The sequence below is a fragment of the Ambystoma mexicanum genome, chromosome 6p (assembly GCF_040938575.1).
Source record: "Ambystoma mexicanum isolate Mex_15411 chromosome 6p, UKY_AmexF1_1, whole genome shotgun sequence".
Classification (NCBI taxonomy): Eukaryota; Metazoa; Chordata; class Amphibia; order Caudata; family Ambystomatidae; genus Ambystoma; species Ambystoma mexicanum.
Genome location: NC_090935.1, coordinates 1,500,717,858 through 1,500,742,012, shown reverse-complemented (window position 1 = coordinate 1,500,742,012; position 24,155 = coordinate 1,500,717,858). Strand labels below are relative to the sequence as shown.

Sequence of the window (24,155 nt, the reverse complement as noted above, 5' to 3'; positions counted from 1 at the left end):
CTAATATACTGAGTGACCACTGCTGGGATACTCGTCATCACAGGGGGGACTCACCTCTGACATTGGTACAGTTGCAAGGTGCAGGGAATGCAGATGAGTGGCCTAAATCAGTGTCGAGATTAGTTCAGACTAGACAGCGATACCGCACTCCCGATTAATGGATCTGAATATATACAGTTAGAATGGCCCATGGTGCTTCAGGACAGCAGCCAAAGCAGGTTCCATAATGAGAGGAGACCCCCATGACATGGCAGACATGGACAGTAGCAATGTTGACCCTGATCAGTTGGCGGCAGACAGGGGTGTTGCTAGGTCTGAAAAAGATCTGGGGCTACGCTAATGTCTGGGCTGTCAGTACTCGGGGCTAGCTAGCGTTTTGGTTGTAGCCCCTGAGCTTCTATCCAGGGCTACAACCAAAAGAGCCGGGGCTATAGCCCCTTACGCCCCCCCCTAGCAACGCCTATGGCGGCAGACAAGGTTTGTGGCAGCGAGGAAGGCCTAGCTCGAGGAATATCCTCTTTGATTGGGAGAGCAGAAGCAGGAGGAGAGGTCGTCTTGAGCCATGAGTTGTCGACCAGCAGAGTCCCGAGCATTGGGCCAGCAAGGCGACCAATGCAGCGGAATTCCTTTGCAGAGGCTGGACTGCCCAGAGGATGTTCCCATGGTACTTCTAACAGGATTTTGTTAGCAGGCTACTTAAGTAGCTGTACGGACTGGTTGGTCTCACCAGTCCAAGGGTCGAAGCACCAATGAGGGTCTTAAAGGATCATAGGAAGAGAGGAAGGGCTTCACTGGAACTTGACTTTCGCAATGCAGGTCATCCTCAGTCTGAGGGTCATCAAGGCAGGCTTCTCCTTTTATGATTCCCGGCTCCAGTGGTTGATCTGAGAAATGGCTGTAGGACTTCTCATATTCCATATTCAAGCTTGGGGCTGCCCCGGCCCACCAATGGCTAGAATCTGGGCCATTAAAACAGTTAAGGGTTATCCAATCAGGGTGTAGTGGGGTGATTGTATTACGCACCTTATTGGGCGACAGGTGTAGGTGGGCACAGAAAATACATCTATGAAGGAAGAAAAAGTCAGAAGGTTAGGGCAGGTTCCCCATATACCTCCAAGGAGAAACACACAAGATTAAAGTAACTGCCACACAAAAGCAAAAGCGGATATAGGTATGCTGGTGTATGGTTCTTTTAGTCGTTACATGCCGACTTTCGCTTTTGGTACGCCAGCAGGGTTTTGAGAGTTTGTATAACAAAAAGGGGAAATAACAAGACTCTATATACAAATTAAACTGATCCCAAGCAGCTGCATATCCAAACAAAAATATAAAACAAGTCCTTTAAAATATTAAAATATTAAAGAGATTTAAAAGTATATAAAGTCCATACAGTGCACTGTACAAACAACTATATATAAAACAAGCTTACGTCCGAGACAACCTGTCCAGGGCTGTCTCAAGGTCTTTGCTACTGCTCCCTTAATGTTCTCTGGTCCTGGCGCGCTCTCTCGAGATGGTCCTGGCAGGCACACTGCAGACAACTGCAACAGCAGCAATGTGTGGGCTCCAACGTCTTTACTTGGGCTGGGCTGCGTAGGCGAGGTGCAGACTAGCAATCCAATGCAACATGGGGAGCCACACTCGACTCGAACTGGGCTACGCCTACCAGGTGTGCCCAGAGAGTCCTGATGGGCCACCTGACAAGGGGGGTGGCCCCTTTTTATTATACCCAGCCCAGAAGGGCTGGAAACCTTGGGGGTTCCCTGCTGTGGGGAAAACCGTTAATTTAATATGTGTCCGGGGCCAGCAATGGTATTTGGGCCACCTGGGGGATTGCAATGATCACAGCACTCCATTGCTTGTCAGGGGAGTGCCACCCTGAAGGCAAAAGCTGCAGTGGTGAAGCGCCACAGAACAGAGCGCTTGCAAACCCTTGGAGGGTTTCCAACCATTGTCCAGAGCTCCGCTCACGCCGGCAGAAAATGGTTTTCTTTGTAGAGTAAAGGGACCCTTGCACGACCATGAGCGAGGGTTCTTTAGTCTTTTTTCTTTTTCTTTTCCGGATCCCCAGAGCAGCTCTCACACCAGGGATCTGATTCATTTTTGTTTGACGTCTTCCGGAAACTCTTTGTGCGTGCCACATAGAACTTCAGAGTACGAGCCACATCCAGCGAGTGCAAAGTCATTTCAGTCGTCGCCGAAGGTTTCGGAAAGAACATAGGCAACACCAAAGGCTCCTTGAGGTGGAATTCCGACAGAACCTTTGACACTAAGGAGGGGTGTGTCCGCAGAACCACCCTTGTGTTGTGAGGATAGGGCATGGATCCTGGCAGAGGTGATGGCCATGAGGAAAGACGTTATCCATGTGAGGAACCTGAGAGGGGACTGATGATTACGCTAGGATGAGGCTCCCATGAGCCTAGTCAGTACCACATTGAGTTTCCACGCCCGGGCAGGTGTCTTCACCGGCGACAACAAACAAAGACAGTCTTTTGAGGAACTCCTTGATGAAATGGTGGGACCAAAGAAGACCATCCTGGAGACCTGGTGTAGCGGGAGATAGCCGCCAGATGCACCTTGATAGAAGAATCTGTGGAGCCCTGACCCTCAGAGGATTGATCTTCTGCATCAGCACCACGTCGCGAAACGTTTCCACTTGTGCCCGTAGCACTTTAAAGTCGATGATGCTCTGCCCTGGCAAGGACCTCCCTGCAGTCTGTCAGCAACTCATACCCTCTGAACTCTAAAGATGCAGGAGCCAGGTTCTCAGGGTCAGCGACCCTGGGTCGTGATGCATGATTGCGCCTCCTTCTCTGGTGAGCAGATCTGTGACCACTGGCAGCTTGACCGGGGCAACGTTGACAGGCTGAGAAGATCCGGGTACCAAATATGCTTTGGCCATGCCGGGGCGACGAGGATCATCTTGCATCGGCACCGTTTGAGTTGATGGATGGCTCGCAGCAGGAGGGGCAACAGAGGGAACGTATACAGGAACAGGCCTTCCCACAGGAAGGAAAACATGTCCCCCAAGCTTCTCGGCTGGTGGAACCTGCCGGGAATTTGTGGCATTTGGAATTCTTTGCCATCCCTAACAGATTGATCTGGGGTCTTCCCCACTTGAGGAAGTAGCGGTCCACTTCACCCTGTCAAAGTTCCCAATCGTGGCAGGAGCGCAGCTCCCTTCTGAGGTAGTCAGCAATTGTGTTCTTGACTCCTGCCAGGTGAAAGGGATGAGGAACATCTCTTGGGTGACAGCCCAGTGCCACAAGTCCTCCGCCTCTCTGGAGAGTGCTGGGGATCTGGTGCCCCCCCTACTTCCTGATGTAGAACATTGTGGTGGTATTGTCCATGAAGACCCTCACCACTTTGCCCTTGAGGGACGGATGGAATGACTTGAGGGCACAGAACACTGACCGCAGCTCTAGGACATTGATGTGGAGATCTCTCTCCTCTGGCAGCCACAGGCCTCTGCCCTGGAGACGCCCGTTGTGGGCTCCCGACCCTCCAGGGAAGCGTCCGTGGTGACCATCTCCTGGTACGGGGAGCTCTGAAATCCTGTGCCCCCGTCGATGTTGGAGCGTACGCCCCACCACCTTATCACTCAATGGAATTCCTTGTTGAGGGTAATCCTGTCTGCGAAGCTTCCATACACCTGGATCCGGCGAGCGTTCAGAACTCCTGCAGGGGTCGCATCCGCAACCTGCAGAGTTGGATCAGGTAGATGCACAACGACATCATGCCGAGCAGCGACTTGATGGTCTGCACCGTAGCAGTCTTCAGTGCCAACAGCAGTTGTACCTTGCCGAGCAGGGCCGCTATCCTCTCCTCCGAGGGAGCTGCCAGGCAGGAGACTGTGTTGAGCCTGGCCCCCAGGAACAACGTGGTCTGCGATGGTATCAAGCAGGACTTTGGATAGTTGATTGAGAACCCCAGATCCGTCAGCAGCCGGACGGTCCTCTCTGTGTGTTCGACGGCTACTTCCCTTGACTTGGCCCGGATGAGCCAGTCGTTGAGGTACGGGTACACATGTATCCCCCGTAGACGAAGATGGGCCGCCACTGGTGCCAGGCACTTCATAAACACCCTGAGTGCTGGCTTCAGTCTGAGGGAGAGGGCTTTCAATTGGTAGGGCCTTCCCTGTACTAAGAAGCGCAGGAACTTCCAATGCTTTTCGTGAATGGGGAAGTGGTGCCAGGCACTTCATAAACACCCTGAGTGCTGGCTTCAGTCTGAGGGAGAGGGCTTTCAATTGGTAGGGCCTTCCCTGCACTAAGAAGTGCAGGAACTTCCGATGCTTTTCGTGAATGGGGACGTGGAAATATGCGTCTTCTAGATCCAGTGACATCAAGAAGTCTCCTTCCTCCAGTTGGCCGAGCACGTGCTGCAACATGACCATCGTGAATTTTTGGGACTTGAGGAATTTGTTGAGATGCCGCAGGTCTAGAATTGGTCTCCAGCCCCTGGTGTTCTTCTTTACCAAGAAGAATCTGGAGTAGACTATGGAGCACCAGAGTCGCTTTGGAACCAGCTCTATCGCCCCTTTTCTTAACATGGCCCATACTTCCTGCAGGAGCTGAGGGATGTGCTGCTCCCTCTGGGCCACCGGCGGTACCCGGGAACACTTCTGCTGAAACTCTATAGTGTGTATGTAGGCGAGAGCATCCAGCACCCATCGGTCGGTGGAGATCTTCTTCCACTCGCTGATGAAGCCCGCCAGCCGGCCTCCCACCGGGGTGCATGGGTGGGGGCCGGATGTCCTGGCAGGGTCAACCTTGCTTCGGGGCCTGCGTACCGCATTCGGAGCGACGGCCACCTCCACCGAAAGCCTTGGAACAGCCTCTGTAGGCCTCCTGGGTTGTGGACTATGAGGGTTGGCAGTACGAAGAGGACCCTCCGCCGAAACCCTCTGACGATCTGCCAGACTTCCAACTGGAAGCACGAAAGGACAGGTGGTGCTGAAGAGTGCCCAAGACACGATCCGTCACGGTGTCAGTCTTAATGAAACAGTTGTGTATAGGCATGTTATAAATGCCATATCATATCAATGGCCTGCAACGACTTGTCGACGGCCTTCCCAAAGAGGTTGTCCCCATCGAAGGACATGTCCAGTACCCTCGTCTGGACCTCCTGACGGAAGTTGTTGGCTTTCAGCCAGCCACGATGACAGAGGTAGACACTGTTCCCCATCTGCCGGAACCCTGTGTCCACGACTCCAGGACCACCGTGATGGCATAGTCTGATGCCACCTCCCCCTCCTGGGGGATGGAAAGTGCCTCGACCCGCTTGTCGTTGGATAGGAACTCCAGCAGTGGGGCCATTTTATACCACGGTTCCCTGTCGTATCTGGCCAGGATTTCAAGGGCGTTGGCCGCCTTAACTGTTGACACCGACGAGTAGGTTACTTTTCTTCCCATGGCATCTAACTTTTTCCCCTCGTTATCCGGAGGGACGGAGGATGAAGACGAGGGACCACTGATTCCGGGGAAGGCTGTGAACGTAGGCACGTGGGTGCGGACTCCGGCACCCAGTATATGTTTTCCAGCTGACCCTCTTGGCCGTTGCTGGGTTTTTCATCAAAGCCAGGCCTTCCTCCCAAACGTCATCCAGGAAAGGCACAACCAAGATGGTCTTCCTCTTGGCCTTGCGTCGTTGATATAGGAAATCTTCCTTCCTGGTCTCCTCTGTTGTCAATTGGAAGAGTTCTGACGCTCTGGCAACCATGGCATGGAACGACCCCACCTCGTCTGGGGGAGAAGCCCTTGGCTGCGGCAAACTGCCTGATGTTGCCATGTCGTCGTCCGTGTCCGTAGTCGTCGTGTCCGTCCCCTTGAGCACATGCAGAGGTTGATCCGGCGGTGTAGAGTGCTGCTTCCTCTTTTTTGCCAGAGGTCGGTCCGGGGCCAATGGGGCCAGGGGCGCCAGTGTTGTTGGCATCCGTTTCTGAATCTCTGATGCCAGGGTGTGCATGTTCTAAAGGATGTCAGCGATACATCCCTCGGCGGGGTCGGGCAGTAGGTTTACTGGGCCCCGTGCGTTGGTGGCGGCAGGCCCTGCCCCCTTTTTTGCATCCCGAGCGGTCCAGTTCGGGCAACTGCCTCCAAATATCTCCCATCTCCAACTCCCGAAATAATGTCCTCAGCGCCTTGACCGGTGGAGTCTGTTTCCTATGCCCGCCATCTGACCTGTCAAACACCAGTTCTAGGGCACAATTAAAATCTCCCCCTCCCCCCAGAGCACCTCTATATAGGGCGCTAATCTAGGACCCAAGGATATAAAATAACTGGCAGCCTTCTGAATTGGGGCATACAAATATATGATACAAGCCTCCCTTTGTTCCAGATACCTGTGAACTATAGTTAGCCTGCCTTCTCTGTCACACTTACATTCCAAAGATCTAAAGGGGACCAAGGGAGCCACCCACACCAAGGTACCACGGGTGTACGCCGAGTACATTGACACGTATAACAGTCCCCATCACTTTCTGGCAATCGTGGCTGGTTTGGCCGCTAAGAGAGGAGTTTCTTGCAGAAGGGCTACATTGCTGTATGCACTCTGTCCTGCTTGATATAGCTATTGAGCCCCCTCACTTTCCAGGAGATGACCCTAATGTCACTCATCTCAGTTGTGTGGCCTCTCTCCCACCCGGACGTCCCACTCGCCCCATCTGGTCAGCTGCCCATCTCGTATACCCACTTTAAATCGGAGCCCACAGGTCCTTCCCGCCCAGCCCTGCGGGTACCGCACTTCCTCCTTCCTCCCCCTCACCTGGTCCTGGCCCAACAACGCTCCCCAACACAAAGGAGCGCAGCGCACCGATGCTAATTCGCAGGGTGCAGGGCAGATCGGCATGCAGTTCAAACCAATGAATAACTTCCCCAAAATCCCCAACAAATACCAAACGGCTACTAGGCAATTCAGGCTCAACTGTTTCTCAGACTTAACCAGTGTCTCCCTCCCCACCCACCGGTCTCACATGCAGCGGCAGGGTACCCACTGCCGGGCACCCCTAAATCAGAACAACAGTCACTAACTAGGGTCACGCTCCTGTCCATGGGCCGCCCAATAGCGACATCAGAGGCAGCGTGCAGCTGCCCTTTTCCTCTGGTGTGGCACGCCTTCTCTGTCTCCTGCCAACTGTAAAATAGTCTCCTGCTCTGCTCTGGGCCCTTCCGACCTGGTAAGGGTCATTGCTGGTCTGCGGCTTGCTCTCTCTTCAGGGGGGCCGCTCCAATCGTGTCCATCTATGCTTGCACCTGCTCTGTGCTGTTGAAGAAATGGGAGGTGCTATTATGCAGTACCTTTAATTTGCTGGAGTAAATCAACATGTACTTCAGGCCTGCCTGCCGCCCGCAGTCTTGCCTTTGTTAGGCCAAAAGCTGCCCTTTGCCTCTGTACTTTCAGGGTGTAGTCAGGGTACACAGTGCTCTTGGCAGACCCTCTTTCAATGATCGCTCCCTGTCTGGAGAAAGCCAGTATTGTTTCTCTGTCCCTATAGCTCAGGAGCTTCACAATCAATGGTCTCGGAGGTGCCACCCGGCGGGTGTCTCCTGGCTAGGGACCTATGGACTCTCTCCACTGTGAACCCCTCCAACAGGGTCCCTGGTCCAATCTCCTGCAGCAACATGTTTTCTATGTAGGTTGTAGGATCCCTGCCCTCCGTCCCCTCTGGCAGGCCCAGTATCCTTATATTATTCCACTGAGCTCGTCCTTCAGTGTCTTCTGCCCTGCTTTACAGCACAGCCACCTTGAGCTTAAGCTCCTGCACCTCCGACTGGGCCCCAGCTATATTGTGCCTGTTTTCATTAGCCTGCGTCTCCACCGTCCAAACCCTGTCCGCCAGGGTGCGAACATCCTTCCTCAGCAGCCCCACATCTATCCTGACCTCATCAATTCCCCTCTCCAGGGTTGTTTGCAGTGTTGCAATGGCCTTCAGGATCAGGTTCCCTTCCGCCTTGGCCTCTGGCTGCGTGGCGCAGCTATCTGTCTGGGGTTTCACCGCCACCCCACTCCTTGCATGCAACCGCCTCCATCTTGGTTTGTCTGGATTTACCCTTATTCTGCCTGTCAGGCATATGTCCAGCATGTCCCCATTCGTGTCGCTGCACAGGGAAACAATCTTGTGTCCAGTCCCTCTGGCAGAGCATGGCAAATTCGTGTTTCTGGCCCGGGCTTCCCTATCCCGACCAATTTCTGAACGCTAAGATGGGGACTGTGCACCCCAATGTACACCTTGGGGGTAAGAGTGATACGCGGCAGGGCGATAACCTGCAACAGGACTGTAGGTTTCACAAAGCCAGGAGCGGAAGTGCAGGATAAGTGGGAGAATATGCACTGTGTAGGTATGTGCTGAAAGGTTCTGTAGGTGATCCTATGTTACAGGCAGAGCAGCTGTGCTGTAGCTAATGGTAGCGCTGCTCGAGATCCCTATCCCATCCAGTAAACAAGCAGATGGCATCTGAGTAGGGCACAGACCGCCCCCAAATTAGTTACCAAGTGTTCGTAGAGCCAACATGTGGCGACAGGGCAGCTGGAAAGTATTTTGTACCCCTTATACAATATGATTCAAAGCAGTGTTCAGGCCCCTATATCCAGCAATTCTCAGCAGGCCCACAAGTATGGCACTTCTCAAAGGTGTGCTCCGACCAGGCTCCTCCATCGGCTGCTTATCACCTCCTCGCTGTGAGTTGAATACCCTGCAGTCCAGTGTGATGAGAGTGCACCGTCAAGAGATTTAGGAGATTAAGGTGCCCCCTACATATCTGGACTGATTCACCACCTGTCTACCAGCAAGGGCAAGCAGAGTATGCCGGTGGATCCCTTGCTATGTTAAGGGAGTGCACAGAATGGAAAAAACCTCCCTAGGTTTGAGGCGTCAGCATGCAGCCTCCTTTCTTCAGAGAAGGTACTTTTCATAGCCCTTCCCATGTTTGCCATCTTGTGGACTGCCACCATGCCCAGTGGTATTGCAGTATGTAAAGTATCCATGCCAGCGTGTGCGAGGAGTCAAAGGGTAATATGCGGGATAATGCACCTGCAATCCGGAGCGTGAAACAGCGTTCAACTCACTCCCTTGTCTCCATTTGCGGCTTCAGGTTTCTACCCCCACAATCAGAGCTCGGCCACAGGATCACCAGCAGGCAGGCAGGGAGGAGACCGGTCCGTATCGCTCACTCCTGCCCGGGCCCAATGTGCTTCCCCGTGGGCAGCGCTCTGCGTCGCAAAGAGTCCTCAAGCAGCGTCTCTGAAGGCAACGTCTGCCATCTTGGGCCCGATCTCGGCACATCGGCAGCCATTATCATATCTCTGTGGACCAAAGCTGCTGTCAGTCATCGATGTGGCGAGGATGAACAACCGGTGATCCGATACCCAGACCTGCTGAAAGAGACGTTCTAGATTGATATTACCCAGTATCATCTAATGGAACAGACAGGAGCTCATGGAGGTTGCTTCTCTACCGCATAGCTGCCACCCACGCCACCCTCCTCCGGTGGTGATCCTTCTTGGTCTTTGACGGCAGATGTCGCATCCATCGCCATTGTGATCTGGGTGAAGACAATAAAAGCACTCGAGGTACCGATCCTCAACAAAAATGGTCTTCTGGCCACAGGCCTCACAGGCCCTGGAGACTTTTCTTCGCCACACCGGACATGGTCGAAGTGAAGATGTAGGCCCACGCCTTGGCCTGCTGGAGTCATGGAGAGAAGATCCAATGATGAAAGAGACAATCATTGCCGACACTGGGTACCCGCTGCCGGTAGTCACAGCGTGACAATAGATGAAGAAGGAACAAGTTACTTACCTGTAACTCCTTTTCTCCGACATGGGTATGGCATGGATTCACATGCTCATGAACATTTTCCATCGTCAGGCTGGGAATCCTTTGTAAAAAACGAAAGCAGTTTCGCTTTAGCCTGAAAACTGCTCATCTCCTCAATAACCAACCACTGCCCTTTGGGTCATATTGCCCCATCCAATGACAGTCGCCTCCCTAAGCTCCACCCCTGGTGGCCAGCTTCAGATATGATGAAGCACGTAAAGTGGCAGTATGAACCAAGAAGAGCCACAGAGGGGAAGGAGGGAGGGTTTGCATGTGAATCCATGCCAGGCCCTTGCTGAAGAACAGGAGTTACAGGTAAGTAACTTGCTCCTTCTCCAGCATGGGGTCTGGAATGGATTCACATGCTCATGAATACGATTTACGCAGCAGTACATATACGCAACAGACTGGAACAGACTTACCTCAAACAAACAAGTTGTGTAGCACCATTTGGCCATCCCGGGATTCCTCCCTAGAATCCCTGTCGACGCAGTATAATCTCATGAAGGCGTGTGTGAACCTCCACACAGTAGCCCTGCAGATGTCGAGCAGGGGAACGCTGCGATGGCTCTAGTGGAATGGGCTTTCGGCCAGCATGGAAGAAGTCTGTTGGTCAGACGATGATGGTGCAGGATGCAACCAGACAGCCACCTGGATATGGAAGCCTTAGACAGGGCCTTCCCGTGATTCACATGTCCAAAATTCGCAAAAATTAGATGTCTTCCGAAAAGCTTTATTGCGTGCCAAATAAAACTTGAAGGCACGAATAACATCCAGCAAATGCAACATGATTTCCATCGACAAAGAAAGGGTTTGTGAAGAAGACTGGTAGACCCAAATGCTTGTTGAGGAGGAATTATAAAGGTACCTTCGGCATAAAGGTGGGGTGGTTCTGCAGCACCACCCTCGTAGCATGGAAATACTAGCATGGCTGTTTTTAAGAAAAGGCCTGGATGTCCTCGACCCACCTGGCTGAGGTGATGGCCACCCACCAAAAAAGCTGTCTTCCACGAGAAAACTTTCAAAGAGGCCTGATGAATTGGTTCAAAAGGAGCCACCATAAGTTTAGTCAACACGACGTTGAGCTCCCAAGCCAGAACTGGAGCCTTCACTGATGGAAAAGTCCTGAAGAGGCCTTTCAGGAACTCCTTGAGGAGCCTGTGTGACCACAGAGATGGCTTACCAGGCGTCTTGGTGTAACAGGATATGGCGGCCAGATGCCCCTTGATCAAGGCGTGAGCCAGGTCTGCCTTTGCCAGGGAAAGCAGATATGTAAGGAGCTGCAGAGCTGTGACTCGCAGCAGCATATTCTTCTGAGTCCTGCACCACACTGTGAAACGTTTCCACTTTTGGCCGTAGCACGACAACGTAGAGGAAGCAGTGGCCTTGGGTAGGATATTCTTACATTCCAGCAGCAGGGAATAGTGCCCAAACTCTAGGGCTGCAGGAGCCAGGCCGTTAGGATCAGTGACGCTGGGTTGTTGTGCAGTATCACCCCCTCTTCTCTGGTGAGAAGATCGGGAAGTGGAGGCAGCCGGATGGACGGAGTCACTGACAGACGGAGCAGGTCGGGGTACCAGATCTGTCGAAGCCAGGCCGGAGTGATGAGTATCATCCTGCAGTGACACTGTCCGAGTGTGTTGATCACACATAGCAGTAGGTGGAACGGAGGGAAGGAGTACAGGAAGAGCCCCCCCCACAGGAACGGGAAGGCATCCCCCATGCTCCTCGGTTGAGGGAACCTGCTGGCGAACATCTGGCACTTTGAGTTGGTCGCCGTCGAGAAGAGGTCAATCTGGGGTCAGCCCCACTCCTGGAAGAGAAGAGATGCTTGATCCTGGCGAAGTTCCCATTCGTGGCAGGAACGCAGCTCACTGCTGAGCAAGTCTGCAAGGGTGTTCTTGGTGCCTGCCAGGTGAAATGGGATCAGGAACGTGTCCTGAAGAATGGCCCAGTGCCAGAGGTTCTGGGCTTCTAGCGAAAGTGTCGGGGTGTACGTCCCGCCCTGCTTCTGGATGTAGAACACGGTGGTAGTGTTGTCCATGAAGATTCTCACCACCTTCCCTCACAGCAACAGCTGGAATAATTTGAGGGCCCATAAGACTGCCCAGAGTACCAGGACATTGATGTTCAGGTCCTTTTCCTCCAGGAGCCAGAGGCCTCTGCCATGCAACTGTCCGATATGGGCCCCCAAGCCCTGCAGGGAGGCATCTGTGGTAACTGTCGCCTGGTACGATGGGATCTGGAAAGGGGCTCCTTGCTGGAGATATGAGCGCACTCTCCACCATCGTACATCTTGCCAGAATTACTGGGTGAGGGTGATATTGTCCGTCCAAGAGCCTGAGACCTGCAGTCACTGTGCTTCCGGAAACTCCTGAAGAGGTGTCCTTTGCAGCCTGCAAAAAGGGACAAGGTGGATGCAGGAGGACATCATGCCCAGCAGCGACTTGATGGCTTGTACCGAAGCGGATTTCGCCAACTACAGATGCTGCACCTGCCCAGGATGGCCGTCACCCTCTCCTCCGAGAGGGTAGCCAGGCATGCAACCGTTTTGAGACAGGCACCCAGGAACAGAGCGTTCTGTGATGGCTCCATGGAGGACTTCAAGCACTGTTTACTGTGCACAGATGCTGAGAAGCTGATTGAAGCTGTTGGAATCTCTCACGTATGCTGCTGCAAGCCGTAAGCCTGCGATCTGGAATTCGAGCAGGACGTCTTTAACTGCAACACGAGTTGCCTGAAGTAAGCGTCACTGGCTCCGCCCCTTGGCGCCCCCGCCTTCTCCCAATAACTACCCATAGTGCAGCGCGCGCACCGAGAAAGCACCAGCAAGCACTGTTTACTGTTAACTGTGAACAGTGCACGGTGCGCGATACAGGCGACCTATATTTTGTGTGGTTCCTGATAGACCTGCACTGGTAGTGCTTTGGTACTCAAATAACCTACAGTACAGGGAGGTAAGAACCATATCTGGGCGTCTTTGACAATCTATGTAATTTAAATCGGTAAAAACCCCAACTAGACAGCTTTCTACAGCAAGATGAAATGTAAATAAAATGAAGCCTGTCAATATGCTGAAAGATCCGCGAGCCGAATTCTTTACTGCAGTGTCAACCCGGCGGGCTAGCCTTGCGCGTGCAGCTGCTCTCCCTCTACCTCCTCCATGTGAGGATGAGGATGAGTTACTGCTATGCGCACAGGCATGCTCAAATCAGCTCAAGTTAAATAAGGACACTGAAAATAATGTCTTGCAAACTGTTGATACTTCACAGTCTCACTATGCTGAAGATGTGGTGATTCACCCACAGAAGGACAGCTTGAAAGCCTTCTGGGGTGAATTATCCACAACTCATACAGAATCTGACCTAGCAAATCACTCACTGGACGACACCCCGAATATTTTTAACTGCGAATGTAGATATATTTCAAATTGAAGAAAATATTGATTGTTCAGATAAAGGGGATGATCCGATTGCTGAGGGGATCGCTACGGATAATTCTAAAAATACTGACTTGTGTACACTGATGGGAATTTTCAATAGATTAATGTTGAGTGAATTAAGAAAACATACCGAAATAATGACCCAAATAAATACCTCTATACTCCAGTTACCTCTGAATCTTGACGCTCTACTCCATAAGAACACCAGCAAAATATTATCAGCTCTAAATAATCATGGTAACAACAAGTCCAGAGTCGAAACTATTGAAATAGATAACATAGTCGACTCAGGAAAGGCACCATTTTGTAGAGCCAATTACCATAGAAGATTCGAAGATCGAAGGCAATGTAGCTACACCAGATTCAGATGCGAAAACTACTCTGGACAATAAGTCAATAAACGTATCTCCCACACCTCCCCCAAATCTACTGCCCAAGGTAAAAATATCTAAAAAAAAGAGAGAAAAAAACAACAAATGCAACTGAAAAATCAAAATCAAAAGAAAAATCAAAACAAAACATTGTGGAAATACCTAAGAGATGTGAACTTTAAAAACATAATAGATGAAGAATGTCAAGACTTGGTTGGTACCAATGAGAGAAGTATTGAGATGGGTAATTGTAAACCAAACGAAGAGGTAAGAGCCGAGATTGTCATAGATCCTGTAAAATTGGCAATCCAAGATGGTTACAGCGAAGCAGAAAAATCTTTTTCGGATTCTATGAAAAATAAACTAGAAATAGTGGATATTGCCTCACAACTATCTTCATTAAAAACCGGCCTAGTTGATATATTTGAAATTTTTAAAGCAAACGCTGCAGGCATATGTAATGAAAATAAAAGAAAAATTGTCGAAAAAATGCCCAAGCAACAGAATGTAAACAACCCTATCCCCAAATCGAGCTCGGTAAAACCTCCAAGCGATTATACCGCCACCTTGCAATTAAAACAACTCCAGCCAGCCGTTAACAACAACAGGGATGACACTGTGCAATCCGTATGGAAAGAAAATAATAAAAATTCTGATAGCTGTCATCTGTCTGTTGAACTGGGTAGCAAAGATTGCTCGCCCTCTTCTGACGAACTAATGGGTGAGGAGGAGACGACTGAAGGCCTGTCTGGTGATAGGACTGCTAATGCTGAACATGGTGTCAATACCTTGTCCGACAAAGCGGAACAGGGCATGCATGGGAACAGTAAAGGTGTGGAGAATGAATGCGTGGCTAAACAAGACGAAATTGCAATGATTGTAAAAAAAATATTAGATGACCAACTTAATAATAATAAACACCTTTCCTTTGGAAACAAAATATATGGTGAGGTAGGAAGGCGAACACAAAAGTTAGAGGAAAACGTTGACTGGGTAAAAAACGGACAAGAGTTAAAAAATCCAGCCTTATGTGAGATACCTAGCTTAATAATGACTACACCGTTTCCTGAAGGCAAACAAATTTCACTGAACCGTTCTCCACTAGTCAGAGATACATTGTTGAAAGAAGCTGAGACCCTGCAATGTAAAGGCTTTGATATCTACCCATACTCACAGATCGAACTCAAACAAGAAATGCCCATGGTATCAAAGTATGCAGGGAGTAATACCAGCAATATATATTCCAAAACACATGTAAATAACACAGAAGGTTTTGGAACAGAAAAACAAGAGTGGAGAGGCCTCACATTGGCACTGAAGGATGCCATCTCTTCACTGCAAGCGCTGACCAAACCTCTTTAGCACCTCTAGTAGAACCTCGATTGCTTCTTGGAACTCTAGAGGCCATGCCCACTTACTAAACAACATTGTGGTTACAGACCTTTTATCATCCTTTGAGCTGATTCTTTTGCAAGAGACATGGGCCACAACAGATTTTTTCTGGGAAGATCATGACATCTGGCAAACAACTGCAAATAAAGGTCCCAAAGGGAGGCCCATGGGAGGCTTGTTAATTGCTTGTAAACATACGCTTGAACCCAGAAATGTTGAGAAATGGTCAAATTTGAAATTTTTTCTTGCAGTTACATGCACAATTAAAGTGGGAAGTACCCAGATTGATATATGTATTATTATATTGGAATCCGTTGAAATATAATGTGTCACAGTTAATTAAGGAACTAGATGAAGTAACAATAAAACTTGATGCCTGGCGTGATGTGAAAGTCAATGGGCTGGTTATGAGGGCTGGTGACTTAAATGCTGACTGTAACATAGATAATATGGAAATTGACTCGCTAATGTGTAGTCTAAATGCGACTAGTAAGCAATCCAAAATTTTGAATGACAATGCTAAATTGAGAGGGGCTATCTGGATGAATTTTGCAGAAATTATGGGACTAGTGAGATTACCAAACCATGCCCATACTTGGCACGCGAGAGGCTGCAGTTCAATATTATATTATGTTTTTGTCTCTGATGGTTTGGACACATATGTATCTAATTTAAAGGTAGAGGAAATGACTTCCAGCGATCATAATCTCCTGTCGACCTACATAACGCATACTAATGAAAATGAAGATGATGTGTCTTACAATCCAGGTTTGATTGCTAACCCTAACGGAACTCGTATACGTTGTTCGTACTCCAATACCAAGAGATTTACATCACTCCTACTAAAAAATCAAAAGAATATGACTTATGAAGAATGTCAATATCACTTTGCACCTGCTTCCTTCTCTAACTACATTAGTGAAGTGACAATTTCTGCATGTGGTGAGAAGAAACTGATGAAGAATTCCCCTAAACATATACATTCTTTTAACATCAATATTTTAAAACGTAAAAAACAGTTAAGAAGAGACATTCGAGGTATCCTAAAAAAACAAAAATGGGAGTTGAAAGAAAGAGGAAACTAAGAAGTATTAAACAGCAATACAAGAATTGGCTAATTGCTAATAGAGTAGCTAGAGTCCAAATTGATGGGGAAAATATGCTTGCAATAATTAAAGGTAAAGATACCTCTATTTTCTGGCAGATGATTAAAGTCCCTTTGCGGGTTGGATTTTTAACGCCTGCTAAAAGCAGGCGTTAAACACCAACCCGCAAAGGGACACTTGTAATCAGGCGTTAAGGGTTAACGGCGCCGTTAAACCCTTAACGCCTGAGTTGTAATGAGGGCCATATTGTTGACTTTGATCAGTGAACCTAGTTGGAAAACGCACTTTGTAAAAATGTACGGCGATGACACTGATAATGTCAGACATCACCGTATAAAAAAAGCCAGATGGATATTGGATATTTCTCCTAATTACATTACTAATATTATTATTCAATCTAAAAAATCTGCGGCTCCAGGTCCCAATAACTTATCTAACCAAATCTTAAAAACAAATCCGCAGCTATGGGGGGACATTTTACATGTGTTGTTTAAAAATATACTTGCAACTAACCTTATACCAAATTCGTGGAGACTGGCAATTCTAATTCCAATTTTTAAACATGGGCCCAGATCCGCACCTGAAAGTTATAGACCAATCGCGATCTCTGATCCTGAATACAAAATCTTGAAGTCCATTATTCTGGAAGAACTGGATCTTTGGGTTACCAATAACAACATAATAGATGTTAAACAAATAGGTTTCAGAAAGAACGTAGGGACTGACTGTGGTGGCCTTATTTTAAAAAGTCTCCAATCTAAACCAGTCAAGTACTTGGGCTATGTGATTTTTGTGGCCTCAATGGACCTCTCTAAAGCATTCGATCTAGTCTATAGACATACCTTATGGTCAATTCTAACAGATCTTGCGATTCCCAGACATTTATTAGAGATGATTATCGATTTATACTCTGATACAAAGATTAAGGTAAGGCTTAATTCAGCTGGGTGACTCTCGTCTGAAATTTCTATTTCTAACGGTCTAAGACAAGGCTGCAAGCTTGCGGCCATTCTATTCAATTTATATGTCTCGAAGGCCGCACAGGCAATGGAGGGTAAGGGTTTGGTGCCACCTAAACTAGGCGAAACCCCAATCGAATGGATAGCATACGCCGATGATTTTTTATTATTGGATCGCACAAAAATAGGCTTACAAAAATTGATTAATGCTTTTGTGATATTTACTGCTGGCCTACATCTAAAAATCAATGCTGCTAAAACAATCATTATAAGAATGGGAAAATCAAATAAAAAACATTCTTTCTTGACTTGGTGTTGTGAGGGAAAACGTTTAAAAAGTCAAACGGTCCTGAAATATTTAGGATATCATTTTATAGCGAACAGCACAATGGCAATAATCAAAAGACACCTAGTAGTTAAAGCAGAAATAATAAAGCGACAGATGTCGAAAATTGATGCCAAATATGGAAGATTTACGGCTACACCTTTGAAACGCTTCTATACCATTTCTGGTATTCCTAAACTCACATATGGCTTAGAATTTTATGAGCTTGAAGGTTCAGATTTTATAAAAAAATTGGAAAGAGATATGTGGAAAGGTGTGCTGTTCTTTATTCCTAAGGGTGTTCCTATTCAGGCAATTAGATATGAATTCGGTCTGCAATCTTTACAATCGATTATTGTATGGAGAAAAATGTTGTGGAGAAAATGTATGATAAATGACCCCTCATCTCTATACTCGATTGCAGCAAAAGATCAATCTAACTCTTACTGCGTGAATTTAAAAACTGTAATTGAAGACACATTGTTGAATGCAGGAGTAAGTCTGGAGATGTTGATAAGTAAACCCCAAAAAGTGAAACTTATACTTCAAAGTAACGATTGGCAAATGACTCTGGATATGGTACAACAATCTAAAACTCTTAATTAGCTACACTCATTCTGGAAATTTTACCCCGTTCTGGAGAACTATCTAGTGAAATATCCTTCACGTAATTTTAGAAACTCTTTCATGAGTTTTCGTTTTGATATTTTGAAAACAAATTACATTCTAAAAAGGTGGAATCTCCAGAATACGAAATGGGAGTGGTGTAGATATTGTAAGTCAGAAGGGACAGAAGAAACTCTGAAGCATATATTACTACAATGTCCAGCTCTTTTAAAACAAAGGATTTTATATTTTGAACAATTTGTATTACATTTATATGGGGTTGACACCAAATCCTTATGGTATTAGATCAGACATAATACCTCGACTGTTTTAAAAATAAGAATAATGGCATTTTTAAAAAATAAATTGTGATTTATCTTAAAGGATCATAATGAATTTTTTCTCCTTCTTGCCAACATTTAATACACATAAACAATACTGGTTTTAATAGGTTTTTAGAATCTTAAGAAATCTTTTAATGCTTAAGTAGATTGAGTTTATATGGACTGTTCTTAATCTTGTTCTTAATCTTGCCCTATCTGACTACATGTTCTTTGTAATCTTGAATTGCTATGTTATCTATTCTAATGTGTTTGAAATGTTTGTCCGATTTATGTTTGAAGAAAAAAGTATGAAATGTTGTTTTATTGTATTCCAAAATGTAATTTTATTCTTCTGAACTATCTTGATGAACTATTTTGTAAAGGTTTGTATAAACCATAAACAAATAAATAAATAATAATAATTGACCCTCGGGCCGGTTTCAGACCGAAAGGGTAATGCCTTGAACTGATAGTGCTGTCCCTGGACTACAAAAAGGTAGAAACCTCTGATGTTTTGGGTGGATAGGGACGTGAAAGAAAGCGTCTTCCAGATCCAACGTCGCCAGGAAGTCCTCTTCCTCTAGTTGGCCGAGCATGTGTTGCAACGTGACCATCCTTACCGTCTGGGACTTCAAGTACTTGTTGAGGCGTCTTAAATCTAGGATCGCATTCCACCCTCCTGACTTTTTTCGTACCAGAAAGTATCTTGAGTACACTCCGAAGCCACAGAGGCACTTGGGAACAGCTCTATCGCCCCCTTTCTTAACATGGCTTGAACCTCCTGCAGCAGATGAGTCATGTGCAGTTCTTGATGCACCACCGGAGGAATGCGAGGACACCTGTGTTGGAATTACAAGCCCTGCATCTGATGAAGAACATCCAGCACCCATTTGTCTGTGGTAATTGTCTTCCACTTGTCAACAAAGTTTGCTAGTCGGCCTCCCACTTGGGTGTGGAAGTAGGGACCCTGATGCCCAGCCGGTTCAGGCCTGCTTGGGTGTCTGCATCCTTGCCTATGGTCAACAATGACGCTGCTGTAGGCCTGTGTGCAGCCTCTGTAGTCCTCCTTGGTCGTGGAATGGGAGGGTTGAAGATAGGGGGTTTTATAACCCTTAGAGGACCTGCCAGACTTCCCCCTTGAGGAATGAAAGAATGACTACCTCCTCTGCTGCAATGTCCCCAGTGAGCGTGCCCTCTCCGTATCTGTCTTATTTGTCTAGAGAGATTCGTTCAGTCTTGCCAAACAGATTGGCCTCATCAAAGAGCATGGAATGGACATCAGCCCTGAATTTAGTGGCCTTCGCCAGCCTTGGCGTCAGAGGGACACACCATTGAACATCTGTATCCGCAATGTCAAGAGCCACAGTGATGACGTGATCCAAGGCCACCCTCTCCTTCCTGGAACAGGGCAAGGGCCTCGACCTTCTTCCAGCAGGAAGTCCAGAATGGGCCCAATCTTACACCAATCCTCCCTGTCGTAGCAGGATAAGATGGCCAGGGCGTTAGCAGCTTTGACAGTGGAGGTTGCGGTGTAAATGATGTCCTTCCGCACTGCATCAAGCTTCTTCCCCTCCTGGTCTGGTGGCACCATGGCCGAGGATGATGGATTTGTCGAGCGCTTCCTGGTGGTGGCAGACACCATGGAGTCCAGAGAAGGCTGGGATCTCAAGCACCTGGGGGCCGAGTCTGGGACCCTGTACTTCTTCTCCAGCCTGTCTCTTCAGGGTAGCAGTACTTGGCATCTTCATCAAGCCCAAACATTCCTCCCAGACATCATCTAGCAGAGGGATTGACATGACAGACTTCTCTCTGGACTCTGGGTGTTGGAAGAGAAACACCTCTTTCTTCGTCCCCTGCAGTACCAAGTTGAAGAGAGCAGAGGCCCTCGAGATCATGGCATGAAAAGAACCAACCTCACCCGGTGGAGAGGCCCTGGCGCAGAGGCATAGACAGGCTAGGGCCTGAGCAGGCAAGGCCCACCCACAATCTGTAAATGTCCACTCAGCAACGCTGTGTGGGCATGTACAAATGTTAATATCCCTGTCATCGGCCCAAATACATTAGCTTCATGCCCTACTTGTTTGACAACCCTGGCTACACCTCTGCCCTGGCGGGCTCGTAGGCACCTAGCAACTCTCTGTCTGCTGGGACATAGTCATCCAACTTGTCGGTATGCATCGCTGTGGCATCCGTATCCATACCGGTGCGACTGTGTGGGTGCTACTCCACCACAGAGGACAAGGGCCGGTGCAGTGGTGACGTCTGCTGATGTTTCGGGCCTGGAGGGTCCTTTTGCTTATGCCTTGGCCTGGAAGGGCTTATGGCTAGAGGCCTCGCAGGACTTTGGGTCGAGACAGGCACAAGAGTAGCAGGCAGCCTTTGTGTAGAGAGTCGTCAGTACGTCCAATGACATGTTGCTATGCAGTGGATTAGGAGTGAGCTCTGGGCTGGAGCGCGTCCTTGGGCTAGATGGCAAATCCGGCTCACTCTGCGGATATTCCTACATTGACATGGTCCCTCCGCCACCTTCGTGGTCCGAGTAGTAGCTCTTGGGTTTATTGTTTTCGTCTGAGATTTTGTAGATTTGTACAGGCTCCCTCAGCAAATCCCTTGGCATCGTCAGGGACATCCTCAACTGCCTACGGAGGAAGTCCATAGGCAGTGGTAACTCCTTGGTCCTACCCGATTCGTTCAGAAAAGAAGCGATAATGGGAGTTTGCGCAGCCCCACGAGCGGTGGTCGTCGGTGCAGCTGCCGCCAAAGCTGTAGGCCGTGCAAAGACACTCGTGGCATAGCTGTCACCTTGGTGGTGGAGGCCACGGCAGTAGCAAGGCCCCCATTCGATGACACAGTGATGGTTGTCGACAAAGTCGTTGATGGGACCAGTGATGACCTGGATGTCCTGCATACCGTCGACGGGACCGTGGTAGTCGACAGGGTCGTGGAAGACTAAGCAGTCATTGACGATGTGGTGGTCTAGGTCGACAAAGGTCTCATCAATGGCGGACGAGAGGAACCACCTGAGGACTTATCCTTCATAGACTTGTCCGAGGATGGCAATCAAAGCTCTGACAGGGTCAGGGACTTCCTCTTGGAAGGAGCACCCCTAACCGGCCGCATCACTGTTGACGTAGACAGGGAACGTGTCCTTCCCGTACAGGGACCTGCAGCCATGGCAGCCCAAGCAGAATCTGTAGCATGCTGCTTAGTCTTCTTTTGGAGCCCCTGTGCAGGGCCGTGCTCAAAGGACCTTGACATCTTTTCAGAGGGACCAAGCTCATGTGACCGGCCAGACCTGGATGAGGCATGACTGCACCCGGAGGCCACATCAGAGGCCTTCCCCAAATTGGGCCACGCCGCCAACCTGCTCTAGCGGTCTTTTCTCATCTTCCTCGAAAAAACAACAGCTTCCTCATCGTAGTTAGGATGCAGGCAGTATAAGCACTTGAGGTGCCGATCCTCATAGATATTGCGTAGTTCACATTTTGCGCATATCTTGAAGAGACCCCTCTTCTCCTAAGACATCATAGAAGGCGCGAAGTAAACCCAAGCCTGGGCCTTCGAAACTTGAAGAAAGAACTAGCGATGAAGCAGATCTTTGCTGACAACAGATCCCGCTGCTAATAGTTGATCAACGAGCAAGAGAGGAACAATCTGAGAAAAAAAAAACTCATCCGAAAAAACTTGAAATAGTCACAAAACGCGAAGAGCAAAATGAGAGGATTACCAATAATGAAACGTGCAATAAAAATCTGAAGATGGCCACTAGGTGTGGAGTTTACAGAAACGACTGTCATTAGATGGGGGCAGTGTGACCCAAAGGACAGTGATTGGTGTCAAGGAGAAATGCAGTTTTCAGGCAAGAGCGAAACTGCTTTTCTTTTTCTTTTTTGCGATTCCCAGCCTGACAATGGGGAATATTCATGAGCATGTGAATCTACACCAGACCCCATGCTGGAGAAGTGAAGTTGAAAACTTTACTTCCCTTCAAAAAGTCAGGACAGGATTAAAAACAAAGCAAAATGAATGGGGTTCCATAGAAAACTATGGAGGGAAAGTTGCAGAAAGAAAATCTTTCCCAACATCTGCCAGTTGCAATCAGCCAGCAGAAATGTTGCCCAGCCGTACCTACTGCACAGTAAATCCCTAGGTGTGAAGTGGCTCGCTGTCACACATTGACCTTCGGCCAGTTTGAGTTTTCACTTGGACTTTGTCAATGTTAATTAAAGGTTTACACATTGCAGCATGAAAAGTTAAAAGCCAAGACAGGATCAAGGTGTTACACATGACCTGGGGCTCTTGGCAGTCATGCAGAAGGAGAGTAGAGCAATATGTTAGTAAGGTGACTCAGAGATAACCCGGTTTGCTTATTGTGTTCATTGCTGGCTGGGCACTGCATTTAAGAGGCACAGCATACATATTTAATGTGTAGCGCATACAGTAGTCACATGCATTTCGTGGCTACATCTAGTTGGTGGATACATGTATCTGGTGGGCACAATGTTTCTGATCTTAAATGCACAGTTGCATGATTACAATAAGGCAATTTTAACTCACTCTGTTAGGCTATCAATACATCTATTTAATGCGAATAGCTTTCTATTTATTTGTTTGCCTACAAAACACAGAATATATGTTCATAGCCTTTTTGTCTTGCTAGCCAAAGGGGCTTCAGGCTAAAGATTGGGCCGGCCAAAATGATATCCATCCTAAGCATTCACAATGATCAGTCAGACTAGAATCATAGCTACAGAAACTAGTCGATTTCAAGCAGCTCAAAGCTAAAGAGACACATTCATTATTTGTACTGTTTGGTGCTCTCAGTAACAACGCCTGGTAGAAATCTGTTTAATTGAATCTGATGGTGTGTAACAATAATTAGCGAGTTTCAGAAGAACTTCAACACTTTCAACATTAGATTTGGCCAGATTGTGTTCTCTAGGTCAACCAAAAAAATAAACACTTGCATGACATGTTTATAAATTTTAAAGCAATTGAGGTGGATGTGGCTCTTTTAGAGAGGAGAATGCTAGGGGCGCATGTATTATGTTTCAAAGCTTGGTTTAATTTTTTCCTACAAGGAGTGTTTTGACTCTGTTATATGATAACAGGAGCACTATTTAGTTCCATGCCCTTTCTCTCTTACCTTACCTATGATGTCATTTACTGATCTGCGTGGATGAGAACCATGCACACATTCAAATCAAGAAGAAGTCACTCACAAATGGAGGTGATGGTAAAATGAGGCTTCCGGCAGCTTCCCGGTCTATTATGGTCACCGTAGCAGTGCTGAAATCACCAAGAACTGCCTCCACTGGCTCGTCAGGTCCCAGGACCAAGGTGAAGGATTCATGCCATTCTCGGTCTTCATTAGATAGAATTTCCACTTTAAATAGGATATGGTCCACCCCTGGAAAAAAGGAGATAGGGTATGTGGAAGGTAACAGAGAAAAGCATCCTCACATATGAGTTCATTTGGGAGAGAATTATGCAGAAGTCGTATTTTAACATTCCTGAAAACTACACAAAGCAATATATAGTGCTGTCAAGCTGTGAGTACCTAGGTGTGCTATGTAACAAAGGGACTGCACCAGCGCTTGCACTAAAGATCTTTCTGTTAATTATATATTAATTTCGACCATACATACATTACCCTAGATGACAATGAAAGCACTGTCAGATCTGTTATGACTTAGACCCATCACCACCATGGCTGGGGAAGTCATGTGTTCGTGGTCGAAAGTGAGCACAGCACTTCACCCCCAGGGACGGCTGTGATCACATGTTCTATGTTAATAAAAAGGCCATCAGACC

General features: G+C 48.0%; 1 protein-coding gene across 1 annotated transcript in view; it reads right to left on the bottom strand.

Annotated features, from left to right (window-relative positions):
- FRAS1 (Fraser extracellular matrix complex subunit 1) overlaps positions 1-24,155 on the bottom strand; it is a 1,618,415-nt gene that overhangs the window by 224,964 nt on the left and 1,369,296 nt on the right. Inside the window, exon 60 of the mRNA XM_069626341.1 lies at positions 23,564-23,751. Coding sequence (XP_069482442.1) covers positions 23,564-23,751 — 188 coding nt within the window. The remainder of the gene's footprint in view (positions 1-23,563; positions 23,752-24,155) is intronic.